Source organism: Lutra lutra, chromosome 11 (assembly GCF_902655055.1).
Source record: "Lutra lutra chromosome 11, mLutLut1.2, whole genome shotgun sequence".
Lineage (NCBI taxonomy): Eukaryota > Metazoa > Chordata > Mammalia > Carnivora > Mustelidae > Lutra > Lutra lutra.
In genome coordinates this window covers 86,815,379-86,835,839 of record NC_062288.1, presented here as the reverse complement: position 1 = coordinate 86,835,839, position 20,461 = coordinate 86,815,379, and the positions used below count along the sequence as shown (strand labels likewise).

The window sequence follows — 20,461 nt, the reverse complement described above, 5'->3', positions numbered from 1 at the left end:
TGCTGATTTAAATTTTCTTTTTAATTCATTATTGTACCTTACAAATCCAGAACTTCTATTTGGTTTCTTTAAAGACAACAACACAATAAGTAAACCCAAACTCCTTTTTCTTTATTGATATTCTCTTTGGTGAGATATCATTGTCATGTCTTTAATTCTCTTTTATTCTTTAGATATGGTTTCCTTTATTTCTTTGAACATGTTTATATTCATTACAAAGTCTTTGCCTGGTAAATCCAATACCAAATCTAATACCTGGGCTTCCCCAAGACTAATTGCTATGGACTGCACACTTTATTATTTCTTTACATGTGTCATAATTTTTTTGTCAAAAACTGGGTATTTTAAGTGTTGTGGTAACTCCAGTAATCACATTTCCCTCTTCCCCATCCTCAGAGGTTGTTATTGTTGCTGCTTGTTGGTTGTCGTCTGTTTAGTGACTTTCCCGGATGAATTCTGCAGTCTTACTCTTTGTCAGGTGCAGTCACTGAAGTCTCTGCTTGATTAGCTAAGTCATCAGCTGATGATTTGACAGATTTTCTTAAATGATTTAAGCCAGTAGGTCTCCCAACTCTTTTTCTAATGGGCACTTTGTATGTTGGGACATGCCTTCCATGGTCGGGCAGTTTACAGCCCTGCCTTAGCCTTCACTTCCTACATGCACAGAACCTCAAAGTCAGGCATGGGTGAGAGCTTTCTTAGTGCTTATCTTGTCTTTCCTGGGTATTTACATGCCTTTCTACATGTGCATGGCCTTCTGGATCCCCAGGAATATGTCAGAAATTGCCAAAGTCTCTTATGGTGATCTTATTTCTCAGATTTTCCTTTTAAGTTTTTTGGCAAACCTCTTGTTTATCCCAGGTGGAATCACTGGCCTGGAAACTGCAGTGTTAAACAGTTGCCACTGATTTTTTGGGACAAACTGGCTGAGACTAGGGCTTTCCTCACCAATTGGGCTCTGAGTCAGATGAAATAAAGACTAGCTCCATGAATGGGGCTTTTCTAGGGAGCACCAGTCAGGTCAAATAGTGAAAGTTCCCTGGGAACAGAGCTTTTGAGAGAGCTCCAAACCCATCTGCCTCCTCCAATGGCTGCTAGGCTGCTGGCTTTCAGAGCTACTGCAATTCTGAGGCTGCTGATTTCCAAGGCTACCATGAAACTGGGAAGAGGGAATAGAAAATAGAGCAAGTGAAAACACCAGAAAGCTTGTTTGCTGTTGTTATGAAGATTCAGCTCTTTTTCTTGAATAAATGTTTCTGGGATTGTTGCAAGCCTTTGGCTAATTTCTAGAGTGCTGAGAAAGTTAATTTTGAAAATTTATGCCAGTGTTCTCATTGCTTTTATGGAGGAATGGATTTTCAGGGGTCCTTCATCCATAATTCCAAAAGTGCTTTTCAGTCTGCCTGTGTTTTTAACTGCTATACATATTATACCTATTCTTTTTGATACCTAATGATGCCCTATTTATGTTTTTTGTCAGCCATGAAAGTCCACTCTTTGATTTCATTGAGAGCTGCTTGCGAAATAAACATGAAATGGTTATTTATGAAGCTGCGTCAGCAATCATCCATCTTCCTAACTGTACTGCAAGGGAGTTGGCACCTGCCGTTTCAGGTTAGTTGTGTGTTTGATAGCTAGATTTTGTTTTTATTCATATGTTTTTGTTTGAAGTTCATAGTTCTGCAGGGTAGGGAGTAAGAATGATTTTTGAACCCTAGCTCTATTATATATACCTTTGTGTTCTGATATGTAGATGATTTATTTTTGTTGTTCTTTGCTTAATTACCTTTTTTTCAGAACTTACCATTTCCCTATATAAAACATTAAAAATTTTGTGCTTGGAAGACAAGTAACTTTCATGCGTTCAGTTCTCTTTAATGTTTGAAAAGCCCATTTTCTCTTTTCTTTTTTTTTTTAAGATTTTATTTATTTGACAGAGAGAGACACAGTGAGAAAGGGAGCACAAGCAGGGGCAGTGGGAGAGGGAGAAGCAGGCCTCCCGCCAAGCAGAGAGCCCGATGCGGGGCTCGATCCCAGGACCCTGGGACCATGACCCAAGCTGAAGGCAGACGCTCAACGACTGAGCCACCCAGGCGCCCCTCCCCATTTGCTCTTATAACTATAAATATTGCTACCACAAATTCAGATATTAATGGGTATATTAATTCTTACAGAAAAATAAACTTTGTTTCCTATATTTAAACTTTGTATAACGGTTTTACAAAAAGTGCTTTTGTTATTTTTGATGATACATTTCTCATGTGAAATTTTAATGCTATGATCTAATCTCTTTATACATATTTTGAATATAATACTTCATGTACTGTATTTTCAGATACATGCAATATGATTAAATGAGCTATATTAACAACGATCTTCTTTCTTCCTAGTTCTTCAACTTTTCTGTAGCTCTCCTAAGCCAGCTTTGAGATATGCAGCTGTGAGGACCTTGAACAAGGTAGGTGTCCCTTTGCCAAGTATTGACTCATATCAGTGTTTGCTTGAGAATCATTACATGTGAAGCATTTGGCTTCCTCTCCAAGGTTAGTAGATAGGATTTTTGGGCTTCACTTCTGTAGCACCTTCCTTGTATTTGTGGCCTGAGATGTGGCCATTTTTCCTATTCGACTAAAGATTATAATTCATTTCTGACTTTGAGCACTTTATAGCTGAGAACCACATTGTCCAGCATGATGGCCATTAGCCATGAGTGGCTATTTCCATTTAAATAAAGTAAAATTAAATAAAACTAAAAATTCAGCTCCTCATTCACTCTCACCCCACTTCATCTGCTCAGCTGTCATGTGGTTAGTGACTCTCAATTTTGGACAGTGCAAAAATATAGAACATGTCTATCACTGTAGAAAGTTCTCTTGGACAATGCTGGTCAATACAATGTGAGTCACATGTGTAATTTTAAATTTTATAGTAACCACGTTAAAAATTTTTAAGGCGAAATTAGTTTGAATTATTTACCCTTATACCTATAAAATGTCTTATCAACATGGAATTGGTATAAAATTATTAAAGATCTGTTTTACCTTATATTTTTTCACACTAAGTCTTTGACATCCACTGCTTATTTTATGTTTAGAGCATATCTTAATTTGGACTAGCCACATTTCAAGTGCTTAATAGTCACATTTGGTTATTCGCTATCATATTGGACACCATAGGTTTAGAGGATACAACTCAGGAACACAGAATAAATTAAATAACCATAAACATTTGAAATGAAAGTTTGGGGTTTTTTTAAAAGATTTTATTTATTAGAGTGCACACGTGAGAGATCACAAACAGTGGGGGAGGGGTAGAGGGAGAAGCAGACTCCCCACCAAGCCGGGAGCCTGACATGGGATTTGATCCCAGGACCCCTGGAGCATGACCTGAGCTGAAGGCAGACACTTAACCAACTGAGCCACCATCAGGGCACTCTTGAAATAAAAGTTTAATGTAGTAGAAGACTTGTCATAAGGCAGTGTGTGATCTATTATAAATTAATTGTATGAACAATTGGAGGTAAGAGAAGCCATGGATAAACCTTTACAGGACAGCCAGGGAAGAACCCTTTACAGAATAACAACATGAATTGTATTTTTAAGAAGTGATATAAGGCCATATTCCTTTATCTATAATCTTGGGGCCAGATGTGTCTCAGAATTCAGTATTCTATGAATTTTAGGAAGGCAAAATGGTGCTCTTATATACTAACCCCATTAAGCCTATAGCAGTACCCTACCATTAAAAACATTAATATTTATTTTTTATTTTTAATTTTTAAAAAGATTTTATTTATTTATTTGACAGAGAGAGAAATCACAAGTAGGCAGAGAGGCAGGCGGTGGTGGGGGAAGCAGGCTCCCCACTGAGCAGAGAGCCCGATGCGGGGCTTGATCCCAGGACCCTGGGATCATGACTGAGCCAAAGGCAGAGGCTTAACCCACTGAGCCACCCAATCACCCATAAAATGAGAAGATTTTATGTTCTCATTTAAAAATCTTTTTTAAAGATTTAGTAGTATTTCTGTGCTATACATAGGACTCTCCTCACTATGTAGAATAAATTCATATTTAACTCATTTTACATCAGTTTGGGTCACATTTTCCTGTTAAATAAATTAATAAATTTTGATGCTAATACGTCGCTGAGTTTTCAGATTTTTTAAATTGGGGTAAAGGATTCTGTACCAATATTGAGATGGAGAGGTGAACAATTTTGACAAAAACAAAGAAGCAGGAGAATGACAGACATGTTTCAGAGAGTGTGAGCAGTCCAGTTTGGCTGGAGTTTGCTCAAATACAGAAATGTTTTCGAAGTGATAAGATATTAACAGTCTTTGAGCCGTGTTTACCATGGTAGGTCCTGTTCTCCGAGATCCTTACATCTAGGGGAATAGATACCCATGGACACACGTACTATAAAGAGAAATGGGCCAACTGTAGCACAGCACAGACTGTGATATTGTTATAAAGATTATAGAAACCTAGGAGGAGAAAGTGCTGTTATACTGTGACTCTGGAGGTTAAGCCTTTATCAGATGATATATCATACCTTATTAGTTGGAAATATTCTTCTTAAAACAATTACTTTTGACCTATTTTGTCCTATTTAGATTTTTAAAAGCTGCTTACATTGATTAAAATTTCTGTTTTCCTCTTCCTTTGTTTTTGAAAGTTCCAGTCTTCTTCAGTAGCAGTTTGCTTATTACTTTATTTTTCTTGCCCTTCCACAAGGTGGCAATGAAGCACCCTTCTGCTGTTACTGCCTGCAATCTGGACTTAGAAAACTTGATCACAGACTCAAACAGAAGCATTGCTACTCTGGCCATCACTACCCTCCTCAAAACAGGGAGTGAGAGCAGTGTGGACAGGCTCATGAAGCAGATATCTTCTTTTGTGTCTGAAATCTCAGATGAGTTCAAGGTAAAAGTTTAAATATGATCATGTTTCTCCCAGTCTCTGGCTTGCCTGTTTCTTTTCTTAACAGTATCTTTGGGTGAGCAAAAGTGTTAAATTGTTATGAGGTCTAATTTATTAATTTCTTTCACTGTTATATTGCCTTTGTCTACCTCCAGGCCTTCAAGACATTTTCTTATGTTTTCTAAATGTTTTATGGGTTCAGCTTTTACATTTTGGTCTATGATCCAATTTGAATTAGATATTTATGTATTGTGTGTGACAAGTTCAAGGTTTTTCCCACACTAACATCTAGTCATTCCAGCATAATGTATTGAAAACATCTTCTTTCCCCCGCCATTGCAGTGCTTTGGCATCTTTGTCTGAAAAGCAGATAACTATATAATAGTAGGTGTATTCTTGTTTCCTTATTACATTCTGTTGATCTGTTTGTCAATCCTATGCCAGTAGCATACTGTATTGATTAATGTAGCTTTATGGTACCTTTTAAATGTAAAGCAGTGTGGTCTTCCGACTTTGTCCCTTTTTTACTATTTTAGGTCCTTACATTTCCATGTAAAATTTAGGATCAGCTTATAATTTCCATAAAATAAAGTCTGCTAGAATTATGATTGGAGTTATGTCGAATCTATAAATAAATCTGGGGGAAACTGACATCATTGCAGTATTCTTCCAGTTCATGAATATGGTATACCTCTCCCTTTATTTAGGTCTTCTTTAATTTCTCTGAGCACTGTTTTATAGCATTTACTCTATTGATCTTGCACATCTTTTGTTAAATTTATATCTAAATATTTTGTGCTTTTGTATCCTATTGAAATTTCTATTTTATTGTTTGCTAGTGGTATATGAAAATACTTTTTTTTTTTTTTTTTTTTTTTTTTTTTTGCTTTCTCATAACTTGGTATCCTTGCTAAATACCCCTATTGGTTCCAGTAGTTGTTACACATTTGTTAGGATTGTCTGTATAAATAATCATGTTATTTATGAATAGAGACAGTTTTGCTTCTTCATTTCCAATCTAAATGCCTTCCCTTTCTTTCTTTCTTTTTTTTTTTTCCTTATTAAAATAACTAGGACTTCCACTATAGTGTTGAATAGAACTGGTGAGAATGTGTCAGAGATGATCAAAAGAACAATAAAATAAATTTCAGTTAAAAAAGTAAAGTAGAAAGATTTTGTTATTTCATTCTTTTTTCTCAATCAAGTATAACTGGCTCTATTTATTCTCTTCTACTATATATCTAGACTATTTCCTTTTTTTTTTTTTTTAAGAGTACACGGGAGCAGTGGGGTCAGGAGAGAGAATTTTAAGCAGGCTATACACTCAGTGCGGAGCCTGATGCAGGGCTCGATCTCAGGACCCTGAGATCATGACCCGAGCCAAAGTAAAGAGTCAGATGCTTTTAACTGACTGAGTCACCCAGATACTCTTATATCTAGACTTTTAAAAAACAAACTTAGCTTATATATTCAAGTAGACATTTTGAATCTTGGGGAACCTTAGGAGTTTATGAAGGTCATTGTGTGGTACAGCTTACTGAATGAATCTTCTATGCTTAGGTATTTATAGAGTTTTCAGTATTTTGCAATTACAAATAATGCTGCAACAGATTATCTGATGCATATGTTTTCTTAAAATTTTGAAGGTGTATCTCAGGGTCAGTTCTAGAAGTTCATATGCTAGGTTGAAGGGTAAATCAATATGTAGTCTGTTTGTAGAGAATGCTAAATTCCACCAACACATATAAGAATGCCAGTTTCCCCGTGCTCTCACCAGTAGAGTGTATTGTGTGTTGAAGTTTTGCCAGCCTGACGGGTGAGAAAGTGATCTTAGTGTAGTTTTAATGAATTTTTCCTCCTATGAGGGAAGTTAAACATCTTTTTACATTTTTAAAGATCATCTAATATTTCTTTTCAAATCTCATTTGTTCATCTCTTTTCTCCATTTTCTATAGGAATTTTGGTCTTTTGTTTCCTCAGTTATTTCAAGTTTCTTGTATGTTAGGGATATTAGTTCTTTATATATGAAATATATTATGATATTTTCTCCCAGGTTGTCATTTGTCTTTTGACTTTTCTTATGATGTCTTCAGTTATGCAAAAGTTTGTTTTTTTTATGTAGTAAGATTTGTCAATCTTGTTGCATTTGACTTTTGGGTAATAGAAAGCTTTCCCTTCAGGGGCTCCTGAGTGGCTCAGTTGACTAAACGTCCAGCTCTTGATTTGTGCTCAGGTCATGATCTTAGATCTTAGATCTTTGATTTTAGATTTTAGATCAAGCCCCACACAGAGCTCCATGCTGAGGGTTTTCTCTCTCCCTCTGCCCTTCCCCTGACTCCTAAAAAAAAAAAAAAAAAAGGAAAGAAAGCTTTCCCTTCAGATTTTAGAAGATGATTCAGTGAATAGGGATTCACATATGATTTCTTCCAGTGGGTGCATAGTTCCATGTTTTCATTTAGATCTCTGATACATTGGGTTTTATTATCATATATGAGAAATGGAGCTTATCTTACCCATTTTCAGTGATTATCCAGCCCCCCCCCCCCATTTTATTTAAAAGACTGCCTTTGCCCCAGTGAGTTGAGATACCACCTTTATTATCTGCTGAAGTTCCATATCTATGTGGGTCTGTTCCTGGGCTTCCTATTCTGTTCTGTTGTTCATTTATTCCTATATCAGTATCACACACTATTTTAAATAAACACACTTTGTAGGGCATATTAATATCTCTCAGCCCCCTCTCATGACTGTTTTCATTGTTTCCAGGACTGTTCTTCCATGTTTATTTTTCCTTCGTAAATTTTATTATCAACTTGTCTAGCTTCATAAAAGATCTCATCATCGGCATTCTTACTGGGATCACATCAAGATAGCTCGATGATGTTGAGAGATCCTATCCAAGAACAAGGGATAACTTTTAATTTGTTCAAATCTACGGTTTTGCCTTTCAAGAATATTTTATAATATTTTTGTTAGTTTTGAATGTTTTCAAAATGCTTTTCTTATTTTCTCTTGTTTGTTGCTGTTAGAAATCGTTGTATTCATTTTATCTTCTAACTAGTTACGCATGTATATGTTCCCTTTGTATAGTGCAAGTTTTCTTCCAGCCTTAGAAGATACAATGTCTCTCTCTAAAAGTAAAGGGCAGGTTTCCACACAGCTCTAGAAGATACAGCTAGTGCTCTTCCTAGAGCAAAAAGCAAGCATGCTCACTGTCCAGGATAATAAAGACGTTTCCCTTCAGCACAAAGGTCCCACAGCATTACTACCCTCTTGAAAATATTTGAGTTCCATGCCTCAGGATTTTTCTGTAATGAGAGCTACTGTGGCCCTTTTGACATTGTCCTCTGAGGAAACTGGCCCCCAAATGCTGATGTTCTAGCTACGCTGTTGCTGTATTTAATTGTCCTCCTGATCCAGAAGTCTTGTTTTCTCTACCACAATCCATGAAATTTGTGACAGACTAACTTGTTAGCTTGGAAGTAGGGGAAAATCTCATACCCTTCTCACTTCTTGATCGTGGTCTTCAAAATTGTGGTAAAATTTTTCTAGAAACCATTTTGTGAAGTAGTTCCCTGGTAATTTTCTATTTGTTCTATGGCTATTGGCCTATTTATGCTTTTTTAAAAAATCTGTTTATTTTAGAGAAGAGAGCATGAGCGCAAGTGTGCAGAGAGGGAAGGGACAGAGGGAGAGGGAACGAGAGAGAATCTCAAGTAGACTCCTGAGCTGAACACAGAGTCCGATGCGGGACTTGATCTCATGACTGAGGTCATGGCCTGAGCCCAAACCAGGAGTCAGATGCTTAACCAACTAAACCCCTCAGACACCCCTCTGTTTGCTTTTTATCTTCACTGTTCACTTTAAGAATTTTATGTGATCATTGGCTTAGAGCAAAGGAATGGGGTTTCTTGAATGAACTTCATTTTTACATTGTTTTTTATTTTCCTGGGAGGTCTCCTTGCCTGTCTTTCATTAAGAACCACTCTAGAGAACTGTTGTGCCACCTTAGCTTGCAGTGAATAAGAGGGAAAGTATGCCTTGTAGCTCAAGGTGTGAAGATGAACGTCCTTTCTGTGTTTGTTTCTCCACAGGTGGTGGTTGTGCAGGCAATTAGCGCTCTCTGCCAGAAATACCCTCGAAAGCACAGTGTCATGATGACTTTCCTCTCCAACATGCTCCGAGATGATGTAGGTAGACATGTTTTCATCACAGAAAGTTGCTCATATTTTTATGATTCCCATGAAATATCAGACAGTATTTAAAACAGCTCTGTCACCTTGGCATGCCTCCAGAATGGTATGCGTAATTCTGCTTGCTGTTTTATCATTACTAGGCATGCTGTTGTTTCCGTTTCCTCACTTGGAGAGAGGAAAAAAAAAAACACTTTTGTTTCTTTCAGAAGGGAAAGGAAATGAAATTTGACTATTAGAAGCTTGAGCCTGGGAGTAGAAGCATTTCTCCAAAAAGCGTCCTCAGAATGAATGGCGGTTTTCTCTTTTGCCAGGGAGGCTTTGAATATAAGCGGGCCATTGTGGACTGCATAATCAGCATTGTGGAGGAGAACCCCGAGGGTAAAGAAGCAGGTCTAGCCCACCTTTGTGAGTTCATTGAGGACTGTGAACACACTGTTCTGGCTACTAAGATTCTACACTTGCTGGGCAAAGAGGGCCCCAGAACGCCTGTCCCCTCCAAGTATATCCGCTTTATTTTTAATAGGGTCGTACTGGAGAATGAGGCTGTCAGAGCTGGTGAGTCACTGGAACCCTGATACCGATGTACCTGCTCATCTGTGGAAATGCTTGTTAACTCAGGGGGGTGGTGAGGACATTGGAAAACGAAGTTGCGACGTCTGTTCGATGGTAGGATCTCGGAGCACACTTAGGCCAGGCACACTGCTCTTCGTCTGCACTCCCGTTTCCACCCCGATTTCTGCCTTACCTTAGAGACAGATGACCCTTGACTTTCAGTATGATGGGAACACGGTGATGGCAGCATGTTTTGGTTTTTTTTTTCAGAGTTAGAGTTACTCACACCGTCGATATGAACATCTATGAATTGTGTCTGTGTGTGTGTTTAAGTGACTTTTTACACAGGTGGTAGAAAATTATTTTGCTTCTCCTTCCTCCCCTTAGCATACGAACAGGCGAAAATCTCTCTTGTTAAAAATACAAACCCACCTCTGATGCGTTCTTACTAGCTCACTGACTAGACCTCCCCTGTCAGGCAAACTCGAAGCAGCGGTTACTAGCTGCCTCCATGAATTTATTCTCCATTTTTTCTTCAACTCACTATCATCTAGCTCTCTCCCTTAAAAGCCCTCTGAAGCTACTATTTTAGAAAAATTACTTAGAAGCTAGTTGGAAAAGCAAGTCAGTCACTGACGTTCTTACCTTTTTGTTCACCTCTCACTCAGCCTGACGGACTTTTGGCTAAACCCATCTTGAAACGCTTTCCCCCTGTGGTGTCCACAGTAGCCCGCCCCTTGCATCTCTCCCTGTCTGATTTATAGGGCCCCTCTTTCATTCCATAAATACTTAGTTTTCCTTGGGGGCCTGTCATACAACACACGCTGTCTTCCCGGGGGGTCATCTTCAGCCCCCCACCAGGGCGCGGGGACACCGCAGTCCCGTGTCTCTTTCCTGAACCCACGTATCCACGGTCTCCGGCACTTCGGGTTCAACCCAAAGGCAAATCCTCACCTTTACCCACTCCGCTGGGAAGACGGAAGCCCGTGCTGCTGTTTCAGAGCCCCCTCTGCCCGCTGACAGGATTCTCTCCGTCCCGCTGTGGGCTGCCCTCCACTTCAGAGAATCCTGAGGCGCTTGCTTACCCGGTCTGCTCTCCAGTGCAGAGCCTCTGCCTCAGCCTCACTCGGCTGTGTCCGTTCCAGGAGTGGACCCCCTCTCTCTGCCCCTCATGCTCCTCTCCTGCCTTGGCCCCCTGGCGAGCGCTGCTTGGCCTCCCAGCGTTAGCGCAGCCAGCAAGGCTCAGCCCCTCAGTCTTCCTTCTCCAGCAGTTCCGAGTCCCTTTCTCTCTCACACGGCATCCTGGGTGTCGCTTTCCTGGGGCTTCCTCTGCTTGCCTGTCCTTAGCTCTTCCCTCGCCTGTCTTCCCCACTGGAGTACAACTCCCAGAGCTCAGGAACCGTGGCTTTTCTCTTTCCACCTCCAGCACCTAGCTCAGTTCCTGACACAAGTTAGGTGGGCCATAAATCTTGACTAAACGAAGTGAATTTGATAATAGAGTTTCTTATTATGCTTGGGGCTGGCTGTTTGAGTTAGAGCTGAATTACCTCCCTGTGGAATACGAGGGGTTGTGGTCAGAGTGGAGGAGAGCTCCTGTAAGAAATATATATGATGCTTTTTCCTCAGTGCATGGAGAATTTTCCTACTCATAGCTCTCTTGGGCCTGCAGATTTCTAGTTATGCTTATTACATGGAGCAAAGAAATAAAATCAAGAAACACACACTAATTTTTTTTTAATAACTGTTGCTTAACTTTTGAAAAACCAATACAGCACTTACGTTGTTTTATTTTATGCTTCATTATAGCTGCTGTGAGTGCTTTGGCTAAATTTGGGGCTCAAAATGAGAATCTTCTCCCAAGTATCCTAGTACTCTTACAAAGGTAAGTAAGACACTGTCTTTTTTTTTTTTGAAGAACACCATATGGTTGAATAGAGACTTCCTCATATCAAGTGCTTTGTGAGGCCTGAGAGTAGAATTGATGGAATAAGTCAAGGGCAAACGGCATTTCTGTTACTTTTCTAGTAATCTTGTGTGTGCCGTATACGCCATAATTTTGACTTTGAATTTCTGTTGTTTGAGTTTGAGGAAGTAATCTGAATGCGTGTGCCTCAATTTGCATAATAGGGGCCAACTTCAAAGTGATGCACTGTGGAGAGTTGAAAAATCAGCTTTTCATGGTTTCCATGACTCCCTATTTGATGAGGAAAAGACCTGCTTTCACAAATATACTGTGATTACATCTTATAATCGAAGCAGAAAAATTACAAGCCAGAGGCTGGCTGGTTTCACTAAAACAAATTGCCATTTGAGTAGTAACACTGCCTGGATTCTGAATGCTTGTTAGGATCCTTGGAAAGCAGAATATTCCTGTCTCGTAATTATAAAGAAGTCGAAGTCTGCCGGGGTCCATGTGGTTGCATATTCGAGAATAGAGGCCAAACTGCTAGCTCATGTTGTCGTAGCCTTCCTGATCATTCTAACGCTTACTTGCGTAGTGCTTCTGGTTCATAATGACCCTATTTCTTTACCAATCTCGAACAGTCTCCGAAATTCATGGGGATTGTAAGATCCACCATTGGCCATCGTGGACCTCTTTTATAAAGGGGGTAGCAGAGGGCCTCAACTGTGCCCTTGCAGTGTGGTGGTAAAGAAGGCGATTAGAAGTTATTAGGGTACTGTGACATGCCCCTTCTGTGTCCCCTGGACAGGTGTATGATGGACACGGACGATGAGGTTCGGGACAGGGCTACTTTCTACCTGAATGTGCTGCAGCAGAGGCAGATGGCGCTGAATGCTACGTACATTTTCAACGGTCAGTGAAAGCCAGGAATGGAGACAAACACACTTTTATGCCCCAGATGGGGTCTTGGAAGCGTTATTTGCATACGAGCCGACTTCATTAGGCAAAATGCTTGATTTTTTTTGTCTTTGAATGCACTTCCATTTTTAGGGGAACCTCAAGTATATAAGGGCCCAAAGAACATGGCTTGTTCCTGGTTCTCTTCAAGCTCCCTCTTGGTTGGGTTTGCCTTTTTTTCTTATGTTAGGATTATTCCCACATGGCTAAGTTGCTTTCTTTTCCGGAAGGTACTTCTAATCCGTTGGAAATTTTTATGCTCTGCTCCCATGCTCCCTTGGGCAAAATTACAAGGCAGTTTTATAAAATAGCTTCATTTTGAATGACTTCAGCTGTAAAGTCTATGGTCTTACTCTTCTCTCTCGTCAGAAAGCTTAGGTTAATATTACAAATCTGGGCCTATCCGGATCCTGGGATTGTGATAATGCCGAGATTTCTGTTTCGTAGGCCTCACGGTCTCGGTGCCAGGGCTGGAGAAGGCCCTTCACCGGTACACACTGGAGCCTTCAGAGAAACCCTTTGACATGAAGTCTATTCCTCTTGCCGTGGCCCCTGTCTTTGAGCAGAAAGCAGGTAATGGGAACGCTTAACTCTTAGTTTTTCTGTGTGTGAGTAGTTTCATACCCGTTGAATACGCTGTTAACACATTTTCTCAAATACTTCTTTTGTTTAATTGTCACTTCTAAATCTTATGGCACTAAGATGGGCGTATTTTCTTAATTAGAGATTTAAATAGTCTTTCCTGGGGCACCTGTGTGGCTCAGTCAGTTGAGCATATGACTCTTGGTTTTGGCTCAGGTCATGATCTCACGGTCACGAGATCAAGCCCCACATTGGCTCTGCACTTGGGGTGGGGGGAGGGGAGTCTGCTTGAAAGATTCCCCTCTGCCCCTTCCTGCACTTGCATGTATGTGTGCACTCACACTCTCTCTCAAATAAATAAATCTTAAAAAAAAAAAATTAAAAGTTTTCCCTTGGTTTTCACATAGACTAGGAAGCCTGACCCAGACTGAATGTTTTCTTCTTTTAATGCTGAGTGTTAACAGCATTTGAAGTTAGTGGGTCACTGTGTGTCTCAGAACAGTGATTGTGCTGTTACCTCCTAGTTTTATTTTTTTTCTGAAATTGGTAAAGTCTTAGTTAATTTTGCTATTGGAGATTTGTTGTGAAAGAATATATAGAACAGGATCCTGAAAAGTATTCCCAAAGAATATCTAACTTTAAAACTCTAACAACAACAACAACAAAAAAAAAAAAAAAAAAAAGGAAGGAAGGAAGTAAAGTGTTTAGTGGCTCAAATTGAGGATGAAAGATATTATGCTAACCTTCAAAACTTTCAGTACTTCTGTTGATACTATACCAGTAATTTTTCCTGTTTGAATCATGAGATTTGTTTTATAAATCGTTCCTCCTTTTAAGAATAATTTTTTTTTTCTCCATCCTGGTCCATTTAAAGCAGATTCTGTATTTTGGGGGCCACTTTATTTCACAAAATACATTCACTAAATACGCTTTAAGTTGAACTTCTCTCTAAAAAAGGTGACAAAGAGTCTACCGGTTATGATTTAGGAATAGCTCTTTATGTCTCTGCTAGAAGTTTCTGCCCGCTTTTCTTTCTGTCTGCATTTTTAGCGTGATAGTGGGAGGGACACTCACTTGATTGCTCATATCTGTCTTTGTAGAAATTACACTTGTGGCCACTAAGCCAGAGAAGTTGGCTCCTTCCAGGCAAGACATTTTCCAAGGTATGTTGATTTGATGTGTAGAAGTAATTGTCTTGCATCCCAGGCACTATAAATATAATGAAGTCTACACTACTTTTATTTGAAGTGATTAATTGTTAATGCAGGAAATCTTTGTATGACTGAGTATCTATTGTTCCAAGTGACAGTTGTTGGGGCTACCTGGAGCCCACGGTAATTCCCACCTGCTAACTTACTAACTGGGAATATTGTCCTTACTCTGTATCTTGGTTAACAGGGAACTCAAATTCTACAAAATTAGGGATTTAGTTTCTTTTTTTCCCCCCCTTGTACGAATTCAGTATATAAACTCTCTTAGAAGATTATTTCACTAAAGCTTGGGGACATAGTTGAGCCATCCACTGTGAGTAAAACAGTGGAAACTTAAAACATTTTAGGCACCCAGAGTAATGTCTTTTCCTCTCTCGTGTTGCTTTCTTCCTTCTCATCTTTTTTCTCAAAAGAACAATTGGCTGCCATTCCCGAGTTTATGGATCTGGGACCCTTGTTCAAGTCTTCTGAGCCCATTCAACTTACAGAAGCAGAGACGGAATATTTTGTTCGTTGTATCAAGCACATGTTTACCAACCACATCGTGTTCCAGGTGAGGAAGGTGCCATCACCGGCTCCCATAACATCTCCAGGAGCTCAGAGAACAGTGTTGATTCCCCTTCAGTTTATGATTCTAGCTGCTTTCTTTCTTTTTTTTTTTTTTTTTAAAGATTCTTATTTATTTATTTGACAGAGAGAGAGAGATCACAAGTAGGCAGAGAGGCAGGCAGAGAGAGAAGGGGAAGCAGGGTCCCTGCTGAGCAGAGAGCCCAATACGGGGCTCGATCCCGGGACCCTGAGATCACGACCCAAGCCAAAGGCAGAGGCTCAACCCACTGAGCCACCCAGGCGCCCCTCTAGCTGCTTTCTACTGAGAAGAGGAACTTGGCCTCATTTCTGGGGTGTTCCTAACTCCATAGCTATAGAAATGCCTTCATATGATGGTTAAAATGTAAAAGGACATAAAAGCGAAATGTGTGAATAAGTCAGAAAACAGCATGTACAACCTATTCAAAAACAATCATCATTTAACATCAGGGCAACTTAAGTGGGTTCTTCCAAGAACTTGGGTTTTGGTTTGATTCTTAGCTACCAGACTTCTACCATCTCGTTTGGTAGAACTCAATCTCAGGAAAGAGAAGGAACTGATAAATAAAAGAAACAAAAGGAACTCAAGGCAATCCCTATTGCCTCAAGAAAAATCTTAGGAGGAGATGTGCAGGATAGTTGAGGGAGGAAAATGCTAGTGGGTTCCAGAACGGAGTCGTGGGTCATGGGTGGGAAGGACCAACATTCTAGGAGCTGTGCACCTTCATCACTTCTCTGTCTGCTGACTTTTCAGTTTGACTGAGTCAAACTGAAATGGAGTCGTGGGTCATGGGTGGGAAGGACCAACATTCTAGGAGCTGTGCACCTTCATCACTTCTCTGTCTGCTGACTTTTCAGTTTGACTGCACCAATACCCTAAACGACCAGCTGCTGGAGAAGGTGACCGTCCAGGTAGAGCCGTCGGATTCCTACGAGGTGCTGTGTTGCATCCCAGCCCCTAGCCTTGCTTACAATCAGCCAGGAATATGTTACACTCTGGTTCGCCTGCCTGATGATGACTCGACCGCAGGTACTAACCCCCAGGAGGGAAGAGAGAGGAGTAGGAATGCATTACAACTTGAGCTCTTAAATGTCTGGGCACATGTGTGGGGTTCGGGAACATGGTTCTTTTCCAGAATGAAATGTAATGATAATGACGGTGTATTTATATTTATAAAACTCATTAGTGCTGCAGAAATACTAGTTTTGTAACTAAGTCTCTGAGTAGTATTCGCTGGACGTTTAATGTTAAAAACTAAATGTATACAGTGGTAGCCAACAAGGAATTCCTGCTTCCTGGTGGAACAGTGTAACCACTGAAGAGGGTTCACATTCCTGATGTCTCCTGTGAAGGATCGTGGTCTCCTCCTCCTTGATGTTTGTTTCTGGGGCAGCCTAAGGACTTCGTATCTAGTAGGTCCATGACATTTAAAAATAATTGCTTCTGGGGTCCTGTAGCACAAGGCTGGTGGCTGAGAGTACATCCCATCCTAATGAGTGGCTTAGCCAACTTCTGTGTACCCACATTTGAGAAGGGCGATGTAATTCTCTCCTTGACCCATGTGCAGTCTTGAGAGAGGGGCGGGGAGGCCTATGAAGGAGGGCCAACTGCTAGGGCCAGCAGTGTCTACAAACCTGGGGTTTGAGGTCTTGTGACCGACCTCCTGTGAATGTCAAGTATTTATTGTACTTGATTTCTTTTCCCATTTTCCCGCCTGAATTCTTCTCTCCCACATTCACCCCACATCTCGACACGGTTACCCAGTTTTTACAGAAATAAGCACACATATCACATCTATGTTTTAAACCATTTTTATTACTAGTACAGGAAAAAAACAATTTTTACTACTAGTACACGAAGAAACAATTTTTACTACTGGTACAGGAGAAAACAGAAGTTAACAAAATTCACAAATACTGGGAAAGAAGTTACAGAGTTACAAGAAATTGTAAAAGTACTAGTAAATAGTTATCCCTGGTCATCATTCAGTTCTGTCTGGGGCTTAACCTGCCTTCTCTGAGCCCCTCTCCCAACTCCCTTTTTAGTTGTTGGTTCTGGGAGCCCCTGCCCAATCTCCTCTGTTGGACGATAGACCAGGCTACTCTCTCTAGCACGAGGTAGATTCAAGTTGGCACCATTGCTGGGTCTGAATCCCAGGTGGTTCCTTCTGGCCCTCGGCGGACCTGCTCTTCTCTTCTGCCGCCACTCTGGATCCATAACCCCCTGGGTAGGAAGGCACTTTCCTATCTGGCCTCCAGTATTTCTCCTTCAAGCATCAGGCCATCTGACTTTGACTTTTAATCACCTCCTTTATCCCTTTATGAAGTTTCTCTAGCTCCAGCCCCTTTTGGCTTCACTTTCTCTCCTGGTCGTTTCCCTCTGACATTTGTCTAAAGGATGTCCACCAGCCACTAATGAAGCTGGCCGTACTCTGAAGTCAAGCCAGTTTTATTCACCCTTGTTCTAAACCAGTATGGGGGCCCAGTCTTAACATGGCCCTGTGGCTTCCGCCATCATCCTGGGAAACTGCGTTTTATCTTTTTTTTTTTTTTTTCTTTTTTCCAATAGCCCCCTCTCCTTTTTTCAAAATTCCTCCCCTTATTGGACTTCTAAGGTTTCTCTTTTTTTAAGGGATGCCATTACTTTGCAATTTAATTTTAAAGGGAAGTGAAATGCTGAACTCACTGAAGAATCCAACTTCCCAACTGAGAATACTAGCTCCTTCCATTTCCCCAGGCTCACTTGGATAGTAGACAACTCAGGTGCCTCACACCCCAGGGAGTGGTCTTCACAGAATACAAGAAATACAAGTTTACAATATCAAAATACAGAAAACAACAATATCGAAATTACAGAAATTACATTGTACAGGAGAAAACAACCACAACAATAAGAGAAAACATTTCTACCAAGAGAAGAAGCATAGGGAAGGTTTTCTCACCCCTCCTTTCTAAAGAGTTAATTTATTTTTAAAGCATAGATCTTACAAATTAGCCCAGAGGTTTCAACCTTTGGTCTGCTGGCTGTGGACTCTTTTGCTTGATGGTTTGTTAGTATTTTATTTATAAAATTTGGCACTTGGGAGAATTTTCTTTGTTTCCTATTAAACTTTTCAAGGGGTTTGCTGATTGGTGTTAAACTCTTGTTTAGAGTTATAAACTCTTGTCCTTGCATCTTGGAGAAAAGAAATGGAATTTTGTCTCAACACTTGGACCTTTAAAACTCAATTGTTAGTAGTCAATTTATATTTGACCCATCACATACCTGCTTAAAAGGAAACTCCTTTCTATTCTTTAGTTTGGTCAGAAATTCGCACATTTTTAATCAATGGCCAATTCAGACAGAGTCTTTGCTGTGCAGAGAACAGAAGTGAAATACCAGGGCATAGATGGTAACAAGAGTCTTCTACCACCCGCCCCACCATTTTGCATTTTCCCCACCGCAAATACTATGAATTTTTCCAATCACCTGAAGATCTATACATCACTTCTACTAATTGCAAAAAGTATATTTTTCACACAACCACAGAAGAGAAAAAGAAATTACACAGATTGCGATTTCTATCAACTCAAAAACTGTATAGCATAATAGACAGAGATAGATAGATTTTTGGGAGATAGATTGGGATCTGGATTTTGACTGCTACATATGGACTGGGTAACTTAGACAGATTATTAATTCTCTGTAAACCTTTTAGGACTGTTACAAGGATGAAATGAAATTCATAAGATGATTAGCATGGCACCAGACACACAGTAAATACTCAATAAATGGAAGTTGTTATTGCTTCATCTGGAACTACCCACTTCCTCTCTTTCTTCTTTCAAGTCTATCACAGTTCACAGGACACACACCCTCCAACCTCCAGAGAGCTGTCCTAGCAATTATCCTGATCTTTGCTATATCTTGAGCCTTTCTCTCTCCCCACTTACTATGTATGTGTACAAAACATCTAAACCCCATCTGACAAGATTTACCTAAACCCAACACCAAGATGGTCCTGTAAGTCCTTCCCTCAGATCGTGAGGATCACGAGGATCAGAGGTGTGTGGAAAGTTATCAGTATCACAGATCTCAATTCTGTGAGTCCTACTGGTCATCTTCTGTCCTCCAGCTGTTCCTCCTTTCTGCCAAAATGTTTAGAAAAGCCTTCAAGGCAGCCTTCTTTCTTAGCGTCCTTTCCCACCCAGCAACTTTCTTTCCCCTGCGGCTTTACTGCACTCACGGATGACATGTGCGACATCCTACAAGCCTTTACTCTCGCTGACCCCTGCCTGTTGAACTTTTTGTCCCACTCCCTGTTCCGAATCAATGTGACCCCTCTGTTGTTTGCATTATAGGACCATCTGGCCTTAGCGTATCACACTTCCCATCTCAGACGTCTTCACCGCATTTAAATGACTCACTTAAAAAGTCTGCAGTGGAAAGTATCCATCCTAAGATCGAACTGAACAGCACACGTATAGGCGCCTCGCCCTGTCATGAGGGATGCTGTGACAATTCCTAACTCCTGTCTGCTGCTGGGCTCAACTTCCTGCCGGCACGTCCTTGACCCCCATCCTCACCTGAGCTACTGCAGGATTCTGACAGGCTCCAAAACCAACCCCCCACCCCCGCCATGCCCAGGCCCCCTGCCGGTCTACAGTCTCCATTCCATGGTCTGCTGTGTGGTATTACTCATATTAACTCCTGACACACTGGATGAGCAGCTTCACTGAACTGAAATACATCTCAGAGTTTCTCACTTTTACCCACCTCCAACCACTCACTGGAATCCTTCTTCATGACCCTTCATGAAACTCTGCATCCTTCCAAGCTAATAAGCACATATCCCACTTTCTTATTCAAATACTAAAAAAGTAGGACAGGTAGAAAGAACATTATTATTCAACCACCACTTCCTCTGCCTCCGTCACCGGAATGGGTGGCAGTCTGGCTAGTATTCCTCCAGTCGGACCCACGATGAGATTGGCCAAGATTCCCAGTCTCCTTATGCACCTGCTCACTCCTCTTGCCCCCCACCTGGCTCCCCTCACATACACTGAAATTTCTATCATTCCCTTCTCTGCTTACTCCCTGCCCGCTTCCCGTCCTATTACATGTTCCCTTGTCACAGCATCATCGGTGTACGGATCTTTGTCCCTGCCTTTCCTGCATGACACTGTCTCTCCAGAAGGCAGCAAAAGGTGGCATACCACTCATGTCCTCTTTTCCCTTCTTTGGGCCCTAGAGAAAACCCTCTGCTTGTCTGCAGCAGCCAGGCTTGGTTCCACTTGCGAGTGACTACTCTCGTCACTCACAGTTCCTCTTGTGACTGGCGCGCGTGCCTTGATCTTTGGACACCAGGAGCGCCTGAAGCACCTTCAGGCTTCACTTCATGAATTTATCTCCAGATGATAGGACATTATTCTCCTGGACCTACCCACTTCCATGTGATGATCTGACAGAGTTTGCAGGCAGACACCTGTTTTCCTACGACAATTTATTTTATATATTTCTCCCATTTTCCTTTATCCCATTAACGGTGATCAAGTTCGCAGGCAGCGCTGGGC

General features: G+C 40.8%; 1 protein-coding gene across 2 annotated transcripts in view; it reads left to right on the top strand.

The window, feature by feature from the left end:
- COPG2 (COPI coat complex subunit gamma 2) overlaps nucleotides 1-20,461 on the top strand; it is a 117,384-nt gene that overhangs the window by 56,564 nt on the left and 40,359 nt on the right. For both annotated transcript variants that reach the window (XM_047695711.1, XM_047695710.1), the window contains 11 exons: nucleotides 1,481-1,614; nucleotides 2,391-2,458; nucleotides 4,734-4,922; nucleotides 9,014-9,109; nucleotides 9,427-9,670; nucleotides 11,474-11,549; nucleotides 12,379-12,482; nucleotides 12,975-13,100; nucleotides 14,210-14,272; nucleotides 14,734-14,873; nucleotides 15,767-15,938. In XM_047695711.1, the coding sequence (XP_047551667.1) occupies nucleotides 1,481-1,614; nucleotides 2,391-2,458; nucleotides 4,734-4,922; nucleotides 9,014-9,109; nucleotides 9,427-9,670; nucleotides 11,474-11,549; nucleotides 12,379-12,482; nucleotides 12,975-13,100; nucleotides 14,210-14,272; nucleotides 14,734-14,873; nucleotides 15,767-15,938 (1,412 nt within the window). The remainder of the gene's footprint in view (nucleotides 1-1,480; nucleotides 1,615-2,390; nucleotides 2,459-4,733; nucleotides 4,923-9,013; nucleotides 9,110-9,426; nucleotides 9,671-11,473; nucleotides 11,550-12,378; nucleotides 12,483-12,974; nucleotides 13,101-14,209; nucleotides 14,273-14,733; nucleotides 14,874-15,766; nucleotides 15,939-20,461) is intronic.